At 41.9% G+C, this 12,569-nt stretch overlaps 1 protein-coding gene across 1 annotated transcript in view; it reads left to right on the top strand.

The window, feature by feature from the left end:
• The window catches only part of luzp2 (leucine zipper protein 2), a gene marked incomplete at both ends in the record, with an annotated part of 150,820 nt that overhangs the window by 95,581 nt on the left and 42,670 nt on the right, over positions 1 to 12,569 (top strand). Inside the window, one exon of the mRNA XM_080544767.1 lies at positions 3,453 to 3,515. Within this exon, the coding sequence (XP_080400893.1) occupies positions 3,453 to 3,515 (63 nt within the window). The remainder of the gene's footprint in view (positions 1 to 3,452; positions 3,516 to 12,569) is intronic.

The following is a 12,569-nucleotide window of genomic DNA, read 5'->3' as shown; positions in this document are numbered from 1 at the left end:
AGGATGATTCAGTTAAGGCAAATTTGACTGAACTGGTAAACATGATGGTACATTGGTACGTACACCAGTGACACTGCCACACAGCAGTTGGAATGCGATCACTGGCCGATCGGTTGCGGCAGCTAATCGGGACTTAAGGCAGAGCACTACTCATAGAGCACTACTCATACACTATTCATACTACTCATACGAATTGAGGCTGAATATATTCAACATGCTAGAAAATGAACAGGACAGTGTAGTGTGCCCTGGAGCCTGTAAGTGCTATCAATTGCAAATTGGGTACGTGCTCACACTTTATTGGCTTTTGTGTTGCTTCTTATTCTGAGTTGACCCCAGAATTGTTACGGTTTCGAAAAATGCATCTTCACCCAATATTAACTACATCAGAAAGCTGCATTTACCTTCATAGTGGCAGACATTGCTTAGAATTTTGACTTTAACTTTGAGCCTTTCAATGCTATACCCAAAAGATCCCCCCGATCTTTATGAAATGTGACAGAATCACAGTGCGTCCCTGTGGTGTCATGTTTTTCAAATCCGCTGTATGGACTCTGGCGATGCTGCACCATATGTCTGTCCCCAGATAGACAACTGCCTCCATATCTCGCAGACATCCCCTAGCTCTTCCTCTGAGCTAATTATCATGAAATCAACAGGGTGCCTAATTAGCTCCACAGACGACCGTGGAATGGTTTTGGAATGCTCAATATTATGCTAGCACAGAATGTCCAGTAGTAGCAATAGTGTTCATCTCTTATTCAGTGCCTCAAGGCTTAACATTGACAGTGACATTAACATTGGCATTCATGTTACCATTCAACACACAGTGTTCCAAACAGTAGCTCCCACTTTTGGTGCTCAGTGGGTTTAAGAAAACAAACAGTGTCTTGGGGGGGCGGAGGGGAGGAGGGGGGGGTTGCAACTCCAATCAAACAATGTTTTCTACCATTGCCTCTCACATCAAAGTCGCACAGCTACTGAGATTTCTTTGCCTCAAGCGATACAGTATGGTCTGGTTTCAATTGAAAAATGTACTGTAATGAAGAAGCACTGTGTTACTGTTCTAAAAAAGACTGGATGCATTCGGCATTGTACATTTAAATAAACTTTAGTTTCTCAAAACATAGTGTATGCTGTATGATCAGGTATATTAACACTGTTTTGTAAAGGTTTAACTCCCGATGTTCCTTATTTGGAAGGCACTTCGTGACGTTAAAATGATATGGTTCTATCTCAATTTTTGTAAAAATTTAGTTTTTTACATAATCTGATCCATTAGGTGTTTATTAATGCCTGTGTGGTGTTATTCTTTAAAATGTTGACATTTTTGAGTTAGTAATTCATAAAATACAAAGGTTCCATCTCACAAAACATAATGGAATGTAAAAACTTTGACGAGTCATTAGTGAATGGAGATAATGGAACCCCTCTTGTTGACCGATCAGGAATGGGTGAATGAGGGAATAGATAAGCAAGGACTCTTAATTGTCTCATCAGAATAAGCTTTTGTGGTGCTTTCAAGATTCAACATCCAAGATAGCTTTATTGTCTGTCACACAGTGACAGAAATTCTCCTTCGACAGGCCAGAAGTGCAGCTCAAGAATACATTTCCACATTAAAAACACACATAGTTAATTAATGTCACATACATTAATACATACAATAAAAACAGACAGACAAAGCAGTGTTTATAAAATGTATAACACTAGATTAAACACTGTTGATTTAACATTGACGAGACATAAAAGTATTTCACTAGACTTTTGCTAAAACACAGATCCATGTACGTTCGCTGGATGAGTGATCTAGGAAGGGGAATCAGCAGGAGATGAGAATGATGCTGGTTGTAAACACACTTCAAAAGATAAACTACAGTAGGTAGAATACCGGATGAAAAACAACCTCATTAGCGAAACAATATGACTCCATGAATGAATAGATTAGTCCTCGAGCGGAAGGTACTCCTCTATAAAGCAAAGTCGTTGATTCAAAGCCTGACCTCGCTATGACATCACATCAAACATTAAAATGAAAGGATAATAAGTAGCTGTTCTACCAAATACCCAATTATATTTCATTACGGTACATGTGTTCTGTTAAAAACACCACTGTATTGAAGTGTAACACTCTAATTCATTGCACAGCAATATACTACATGTTGTAGTACATTTTTAGTATCGCATAATATCCATGGTGACATTGATGTGGACACGATATTGCTTGGGTATATGATATTGCGCCGATTTAATCAGCAAGGCACACAAATTTAACGGTGATAGCTGTCAAGTTTACATTGCGATGTCAAAATTAACGATATAGATATTTATATTTTTCCATCCTTGATCCTCTGCTGTGCCTCAACCCGAAAGGAAACGTTACACCGGGATGTTTTCCTTGACATCCCCATTGGCAGAGGCACAAACTGGGAAGGCTAAAAACATGAACTGTGATGTTATCGAGGCCGTGCTCCAGGGCTGGGTGTCAGCTGCTGGGCCCAGGTTCAGGGTCCCGCGGGGTGCCTCCACAGATGAGGTCAACCTGGACTATGAAATGAATTCTTTCCCCCTTCTTCCCCGGGACAATCACAGTGACCTCACTCAAGGACAAATCTCAAATCCCTTCGCTCGGATCCATTTCCGTAGAGGTGAAAACAGGAAGTGAAAGTGGCACAGTGGCTCTCTTTTCTCTCTAGCCACTATGACTATCCAGTCTTTTAGACGTTGTTCCTGGCAGCGCCTTGCCATCTGCAGTGGGTATTTGAGGCCTTGACTGTCTGTTAAATACAGGACACAGGGGAGGGCTGCACTACCCCAGACATGCCAAGCTTGCAATAAAGGAATTGCGATAAACAAAGATATCACTCTGACACAATGAGCATATGGTCTATTAAATCAAGCACAGAGTGGAAAATAGTCCCGTCACCCACTTGCACAAGCTGAGCATAAATGCCTCAGATATGTGGTACGCCGATTCAAGTTACGGTACACATTTTTCCAATATGTCATAAAGTAAAAAAAAAAAAAAAGTTTCGTAACACAGCAGAGAATCATCATATTTGACATTGTTTTACATACTATAGTCAGTCTTAAGGGCTCACTAAAATAGCAATATAAAAAGAGTAATAGAACCATATGGTGGTGCTTGGAGCTTTTAGTCACCCAACAAGGCATAGGAATGCTTTAAGTTGTGTATTATCTTTTATGCAGTTTGAAAAATAACCACATCAGCCAAATTGTTAATAAAATCCTTAGGCCTATATTAGGATCATGGGAAATCCAGCCCAAGGAACAAGAAAGTGCCGACATCTGCCCACTTGCCGGTGGTAAATGGAGGCAATTCATAAATTTTAAATGTCAACAGTTTTTACGATCACGCATTGAAACACAGTCTGAAGGAAATGTCTGCCTGTGCGATGTCAATAACCTTCCTTGTTTCCTTATGTCCATAGATCAAGTTTCTAAAGATGGAGATGGAAAAGAAGACGAAAATCATTAAGGATCTACAGCAGGAGGTAAAGACTTCAGGGGTCGACTTAAATTGTCTAAATGTTGTGCTAACCCAGCCTCTCTGTTCCCCTGTTTATGCCACAGTACATTTACATCATGAGGAGGGGGGGTTAGCAATACCTTTCATTTGACATGATTTGATCACCACTATGATATTCATATGAAGAGTTCATTGGTTTCGATCTTATTCAAAACATATTTGACCACATATGCAGGACTTATGGTTTGTAAAGATTCAGATTCAGATTCAATGTAATTGTCATTGACAGAGTACAGGTACAAAGATAACAAAAAGGCAGTTTGGCATCTGGCCAGATACTGCAATAGTTCCTAGTGCAAAAGCCATACAAGTATGAACAGATATGCTGTATGTGATATATATACCAGGGTTCACCTTGAGGATGACAAAAAGCTATCATATGGTGTCACGAATAGGTCAAAGATTATATTCAAAGAGGTCTAAAAAAGTTCTAAAAAGGTCTTAAATTTGACTTGTTGAAACTTGTAGGAACCCTGATATACAGACAAGGGCGAAGATATGTACAGTAAAGATATATGCAGTATACAGAACAAGGACTATGGTTATCAATACAATACAGTTAGGGTATATGTACACTGTACAAAACAGCAAGGTTGAAGTCCTGAGTGGTATGGGGTGGGGGGGGTGACAAAGGTCATTGTCATGCGTCACTGAGGGTCGTATATTGGCAGTGTTGAGTGATTGGCTTGGTAAATGGTGGAGCATTATTACCAGTTGGATCCACAGCATTATTTAGAGCCTCTGGGCTTTGAAAGGGTCCGGAGCTGTGGGATGTTCTAATTGGCTAACCCAGGGGGCAAGGTAGTTACTGGCAGTCAGAGTGCTTCTCTGTAAACAGGCAATCTGTAATTGCTACATGTTTTGGATTTTAAATTAATGATATATAGCAATTGCAATTATTGAAGAATAACTTAGTTCAACCCCGCCATCAGAACCCAAAACTATAAGTGTATTGTCTGTGAACAACAATGCAACTGTAAACAAACAGCTTGGCAGGAACCAGGAGGAGAAAAGTAATCAATCAGGAATTGGAATTGGCATTGGTTGTCGATGCAGACATACCGTCACTCTGGACCAGTGGTGTAGTCTAGTGTTTTCTAGTGGGTATACTGTGATTTTTCCCTCCCAGCCTCATATCGTTCATTTCGGAACACCATAAAAATAAATCTGTGCTCCCTGTCTGACGTTATATATATATATATATATATATATATATATATATAAATTACATGTTATAAGGCTGATCTGTGCATGACAGTGCTGCATTTTGACATATTTCATGTCGCATCTCCCCCCGTTGATGGTGCATGACGCTATAGTCAGTCCCAATGGTCCAAAAGTCAAGTGCTTCGTAACACAGACGGGGTGAATTTTATGAATGAAAGTGTGAAAGTTCACAAAACACCGTTACGTATCCTCACACATTTTTAAGTGGGTATACGGAAATCCTTGGCCTTTCCTAGTGGGTATACGGCGTAGTCCTGCGTATCACCTAGACTACACCACTGCTCTGGACCTCCTTCATGGGTGAGACATGAAAGAGCCCCAACAGAGGGATGGAAAACTACAGAAATATTCAATAAAAAAAGGCCAGGTGAGATGGTAGACATTTCACATCGCCCTTGGGAAGTCAGAGAACATGTCGTGAGATTATTAGCTCGGCTCACCAACATCGTCTGGCTCGCTGTCTGGCTGTGAGACTATCCCCAGTGGGTCTTGTTCTGACGCACCAAACTCGCATAAGACAAATTCAGAGGCGACACATGTGAAGCTGCTCTCACAGTGGGGGTGGGGGGGGGGGGGGGGGGGTCCTGTTGCACATGGCAACGTTCTATCGCAGCTTGGTTTACGAAATGACTTAATGACTTCTAAACGAGGCAGTGGTTTGACTTCTTAATGGCCAATTAGAGGGTCAATTAGAGGGCACCCTCAAACACCAACTGATCAGGAGGACACAAGCTTGGGGAGACGACACAGGAAAATAGATGGGATTCTAGCCTGGGCTGGTAGGGCTCATTGTAATGCATGGAACGGAAAATGAGGCCATCTCTTTTGATTTCTACCTCCACCACCCTCCCCCCTGATCCTTTGTATTCTATGGTCATAGGCTAGATAAGAAAATAACAGACTTTACTACTGTACAAATAGTCACAATCACACCAAAACCTACTAGCAGAGGTTGACAGCAATCACTATGCCAACAAGAAATCTTATTTAGCGGGCGCAGCTAGAAAATTGGACATACACGGGAGTTAGCTGCAAAAGTGTTTTATTCTAGCACGAATAAACATTGGTCTTGAGAGTTAACATTGAATATGCTTTACACAGTTCACTGGAGCTGTGCTTTGGCCAGCGCCTCAGAGATTTCTCCTGGCAGGAGCCCTAAAAAGGAAACTCAGAACACATTGATGGGTAGGGCGGCCAGTGCTCCACCATCAGTTGGTCACTGTAGCATTGACATTTGAAGTTGTGGCTTTTTCCCCATGCCAGATCTATCTTGCAAAAGGCTCTCTCTCTCTCCAGATTTGAGTGTCTTTGTAGCATGATACAGGAGGGGTCATCTGTGATGGAATCTGGGAAACGCTCTGACGGCGATGTAGCTTTGACATTTTAGGTCATAGCTTGTATCCTGTACCAGATTTATCATCAGAAAATACCACTCCAATTCTGTTGTGGTTGTCATTTTCTTTTTTACAGCTAGATGCAAAGGGTTCACCTCAGGTCAGAGAAGAATGATCGTTTTGTCATATTCTATCTTCGCCGCCATCTAGAAACTAAAGCGCAGCGAGCTAGCATCCAAAGCACCCAGAGTTCTTCCAAAGGAAACTCGAAGGAGAAAAGCGGGGGTCGTTCAACAATTCAGTCAAACTAATGTCAAGGCTACTGAGGCGTCATATCGGGTGGCATTACGCATTGCCGAAGCAGGTAAGCCGCACACTATTGGGGAAACCTTAGTGCTACCAGCTGCCAAGGAAATGTGTGCCGTAATGATGGGAGAGACAGCGCCGCCTAAACTAGACCCTATCACCCTATCAGACAGTACCGTGGCTCGCGTATAATTGACACCTTCTGAAACATTTGATTTGAACCGACAGACTCCACCATGGTTGTCTTTTTTAGTTCAGTACAATGCTTTTGATAGCTGGCACAACACTGTTGAATTTACTGTCAGAGAAAGGTGTAATTATGCCGTTGGATTGGTGAATATACCGCTGTAGTTTGTATGTTAACTTGTGTTTAGTTCAAATACATTTCTAAATAGTTTGACGTGTCAAATGAATACAAATAGAATTATTTTCAATGGATTCAGTCTTGCTGTCTATTTGACTGTTTTTCTTTTCTTTCTTTTCTTTCTTTTTTTTACCTGGGGGGGGCGGGGGGCGCGTTTCTATGTCACAATTCTCTTAGGGGAGGCTCACTGTCTTGGACTTTAATAACCCCATATCTATTCAACATTGGAACATGGTTTCACACACACACACACACACACACACACACACACACACACACACACACATACACGAACCCCACAACTCGGCCCCTGGGTGAGCTACAGACACGGGGTCTTTGCCGGATAAGAGAGATAGAGAGGGAGAGGGAGAGAGAGAGGGAGAGAGGGAGAGGGAGAGAGGGAAAGATAGATAGATAGAGAGAGAGAGAGAGGGGGAGAGAGAGAGAGACAGGGAGAGAGACATTGGGGTAATATATAGTTAGCTAGCGCTAGTTAACTTGACAGAAACTAAATAGTGCTTGTGAGGAGGGATAAGGCAGTTAGTTAGTTGCTAGTTAGCTTGGCAGCCAGGAACTAAATAGTGCTAGCTAGCTAACACAAGGTAATTGGTGAGTAGACAAATATTTAAAATGTCTATTTAAAATGTACCATAACACCGGAGGAAACGTGGCGAAATCAGTTATTAAATCAATTACAGCTGGGATACGTCCTTCCAGTCGTCGTATAATTAATGAAATGTCATCTGCATAGATAACGGGGTTGGTGGCTCCTATTTTTAATTCCTTATTATCAGCAACACTTCCTTAATTGACTCGGCAAGGGGTTCAAGATCAGTATGCAAATGAGGGGGCAAGATAGAGGACCACCCTGATTGGCTCCTCTAGTCTAAACTTCAGGACGGGGGGGGACGGGAGCACAACTAATTTATAAACACCTCCAGGCCCGAGGTGGGTGATTGATAGAAAGTCCATTTGACAGTCAAGTTATCACAAAGCCCAGAGCGGCGCGCTGAGCAATAAATAAAATCCTTTCATTCCGTGTCATCTGGTGATATAATAAAGGCCCTCTAGAATAGTCTGGATACTGTATTAACTTACACGAAGGAGATGTTATCAGTTTAAAAATGGAATACGTACTTCTTCTTCTTCCCAACGACCCCTCGTGTGAATGACGATGGAGAACCTGCTCTCTGTACCAAGTCGTCTTGTGCAATGTATCTTAGTGACGACATTAAAAAGTAATATGGGGCTTAAAGATGCTTATTAATCTTGAGTTGAGTTGAGTTTTCTTTTGCTTCAATATAAGAGACACACTTCCTTATTTAACTTTGGAGTTAAGGAAGTCTCTGTTGTGTAGAATATATCAAAATACTGCTGCTTAATGTGTCAATATAAATGCCAACAGCCATCAGGGATTTATTGCGTCATACATTTGTTTGGGTCATATTACGTTTAAAGTCTAATTTATAGGATATTTATGTGTCATAATCATGGTATATTTCTGAATTTCTAACCCACTCTCCAATGATATAACACATATGACACAGCTCAGTGTCCTAGCGGTTAGAGTGTCCGCCCTGAGATAGGGAGGTTGTGAGTTCGATCCCTGGCTGAGTCGTACCAAAGACTATAAAAATGGTACCCGATGCCTCCCTGCTCGGCACTCAGCATTAATGCTTGGATTGGGAGTAAGACCCTGCAACATACCAGCGTCATGTCCAGGGGGTGTACTTGTACATCGAGCCGCCTCACGCTACGGAAACAGGAGATTGTTTCTGCCCTATGGGCCATTAGGCTCGAGAACCATCGGTTCTCAAGGCTACTTATTTCCAATGATATGTGGTAAAACCAAATGTGTTGTTAAATATAATCGATAATCGATTGCATTATAATCTTCAATACTTCCAGTTTTCTTAAGTGTCTAGTATGACGTTGTCTGTCATACTCTATAGACAACATATACAGCAATTAAAGCTAGGACTTGTTTATACAATGTTACTGCAGTTATTACCAGCACTCGAGTTGAGGGATGCCATGATGATGGCATCCCCCCTGAAATAAAAACGGTCAAAATCATCCCCCTTCTAAAACTGCCATCCCCCCTTTCTATCCCTTATGTCATTTTATCATTGAACGTGCTATTACTGCTATTACTGCTATTTTGAGTACAACACTGTGGGCGAGGGAGGGGGCACGCACACATGCAATGACATTTTTACCAACAAGTAACTGACACTGAAGTCACTGACGCTGTGGGGATGCTAAAATTGTCCCCATAATAATGATAAAATCCACCATCCCCCCTGATTTTCTTTTACAACTTAAGTACTGGCTATTACAGCAGTGTTGGTATAACAGCAACTCGAAACAACCGTCCTGTTGTTTCCAACCAACCTCGTATCTGCTTGAAAAAATTATGTAGGATGCATCTGCCTGGAAATAGTGCCAATCATGTCACTCGAGCTTTATGGCTGCAATTCACTGTAAACTCATCATCTGATGATTGGCTCTTAGGGCTGAATATGTGCATTTTCAGGCCCAGCTACAGCATGATTTACAGATGACTACAGTTCCTGCTGTAATTGGCCGCCTGTGATAATGAGGTTTTGTGGTAGAAAGCCCCGCCACAAGCTCACAAACTCGCTCAACAAAATTGTGTTGGAGAGGAGGATGCCTCTGAGCGAGGTGGAGACGAGGTATGAAGCGTCTTGAAGGTCAGTGAGGTCAATAAGCTGTGCCGGATATGTCACGAGTGACCGATAAGATAAGGGTAACACATGTCTCATATCTCACAATAATCCTCTACTGTTTGCCCCGCGGTGGCGCAGCGGTCTAAGCATTAGCCTCTAGTGCAAGCTGCCCACCGGGGACTGGGATCGAATCCCGGTCTCGGCAGACCCGGATATGGCCGGGGCTCACAGGGAGCGGCATATTGAGCGGCCGCTCCCAAGGGGGGTATAGGACTATTTTCCGGACAAGGATCCGTCGCGCAACACCGCCCCCGTCTGGTGCTGGAGTAACGGTGTCGGGCTCGAGGAGCCAGACAGCTAGTCTGCCTGGCGATCTCCTCTGGGGCTGCCGGCCACGGGGTCGTGCGGCGGATCCTACGCAATAGGCAGGGGATAATTGGATGCTAGGTTGGGTGCAATTGGATACCAAATTGGGTGAAAAAGGGATAAAATCAGAAAAACAAATGTATAATAATCCTCTACTGTTAACTGTCTCGCGTGAGAAACTTCAAGACGATTAACAATTTGTTGAAAGACTGGACATGGCGTTTCAGCTGTTAGATAGTTCTAGTGAAGTACGGGTGTACATATGAGTATAAGTATACACATAATGTTACAGTTTTTAAGTACTATGTAATAATGAATGAATGAATGAATGATAATGATAATGGGTACCTACCACATAATGTTTTGGGGCGGCTGAGGCGCAGGAGGTAGAGCCGCCGTCTACTGATCGCAAGGTTGGCAGATCGGCGGTTCGAGCCCCGGCTGGCCACATGTCGAAGTGCCCTTGGGCAAGACACTGAACCCCAAATTGCTCCCAGTGACCATACACACCTTGCATGGTAGCTTGCCACCATTGGTGTGTGAATGTGTGTGTGTGAATGGGTGAATGAGAGGCCGTTGTAAAGCGCTTTGGATAAAGGCGCTATATAGTAAGTGCAATCCATTCCATAATGTACTGTAATTGATGTGCACTGCAACTGTCTACAAAATACCATGCAATTTTACTGTATAATTATATAAATACCTTGTCAAGCAACACCTGTTCACGGTGTGCTATTGGTTAAACTTAAACAAACTACTCCTGAGCCGAACACTTGTGCTGATTAGAAGACAGGATTTTTGTTTCCCTTTCTCATACAAATCTTGTAAACAGGCACACACACACACACACACACACACACACACACACACACACAATGATACGATGACTCAAATCACTATCTGCCATTCCACAGGTTTGGTTTGAACAATAGAATGCTGTCTTTCAGGTTCATCATCATAACCAAGACAACCAGAATAGCCTGTTAACTCCAAGGGTTTAAATTATACACACACACACACACACACACACACACACACACACGCGCGCGCGCACACACACACACACACACACACACACACACACACACTCTGTCTCTTATTTACTTTGATTTTCCACATCAACTTTTTGAAAAGTGTAATCATTAAATGTGATGAATAACATCACACAAATAATGCTTTGGTTGTATTGAGTCAGGGCTTAAGAGTCATTAGGATACCAACCTTTGTATTTTGAAGGACTTAATAAGGTATACATGGATATATTTATTATATAGTCTACTGTTAACTGTATTGTAAAAAGAACACCACCATTTCGTTAATTTACATTTGATACATTTTATTTCTAGATTGATTAAGCTAAAAGTATGACATAGAAGGCATATGTAACTGAGCTCAGTAATTGCTTCTTTTGTATAAAGAACATATTTATGCAGAGGATGTAAAACTGAAATGTGACTCTGGGGTGTAGCCCACATTATCCAGTCCAAAAGGAGAGTCTAGGGTATAGAATACATGAAGAGAAAAGCCTGTGAGTAAAAAAAGTGTTATATGTGTGGTGGCCTGGGAAAACCCTTCACATGGTGGCATTTTGACATTTTCATTTTTTAATATTTCCATAAATTAGAAGTTCTCAGCTATTCATAACTGGTTGAATGACCGAGATAGCCCTTTATTTAAAAAAGTTATGAGCATTTTAATGTATCATGTCAAAAAAAGTGAAAGGAGATTTCTCCCCCTTTCTCCTCTGGGTCGGGGGAGGAGCCTATGCAGATCGGCCGGTCTCGTTTGTCTGCTTGTGATGCGGTGTTAGTCTGCTCGCCTCGTCGGTATGCGAGGGACAGATCCAATTTTGTGTGTCTTCTAGTTAAGATGTTATTACTTTATGCTTATATTGTGAGCATCAGTAAACTGGCAATAACACAGGTGGAAGTATCGTCTCTCCTTTCGCTCATGTGTGCGTGCGTTGCTTAACTGAGAATGAGGAAATGAGGAAATGAGAATGACCTTGTTTCTCTAGCAAACTACCCACCACAAAAACATAAAAATAAGTACTTTCTCTTTTGTTTTCTTAAAATGTTTATTCACCATAATGTAGTATGGAGTTCAAAGTACTAGAATACCACATAATATCAAAATCGCCAAAATCGCGATTTCCATCTATTTTTGCTCTTTGCCACGAACGAACGCCAGCGACATCCGACGGGTTTTCCCAGGCCACCACACATATCTTTGCACTCGATCAAATTTCAGGACTCTCCTTTCATGGCTTTCCCTAGATATGTGCGTTCTACCACCCAGTATCCTTACATTTTCTAAATCACTCCAGGATAAGCTAATATGAAGCTATTTTGCAAGTTTTTCTGTGGAGGAAGCAGGCTAATTTACAAGCGGCCAACTAGTGGTCGTTGTGTGTAAATAGCAGGTTAGCATTTTAAAAGAGGCGGCTCTTTTAGTAGGCAAAAGGGCTGTTCTAGTGTTAAGGCACAAACGTTGAACCTTTCTTTTGCCTTACACACCTACATTTCTCTTGTAGCCCTCTGCCAGTTGCTATTGCCTGATCCATGTATGCACACATGCCTTGGACTGTAACTACTATCGTGTGTAGACACATATCGTGACGTTAGAATTATAAGGTTCTATCTTCATTTTTGTAAACATTTATAATCTGATCCATTAGGTGTTTATTAATGCCTGTGTGGTGTTATTTTTTTTAAATGTTGTCATTTTTTATT

The sequence above is a fragment of the Nansenia antarctica genome (assembly GCF_963989245.1).
Source record: "Nansenia antarctica genome assembly, chromosome: 14".
Classification (NCBI taxonomy): Eukaryota; Metazoa; Chordata; class Actinopteri; order Argentiniformes; family Microstomatidae; genus Nansenia; species Nansenia antarctica.
The sequence above is the reverse complement of the archived record's forward strand: the minus strand, read 5'-3'. Positions and strand labels throughout refer to the sequence as shown.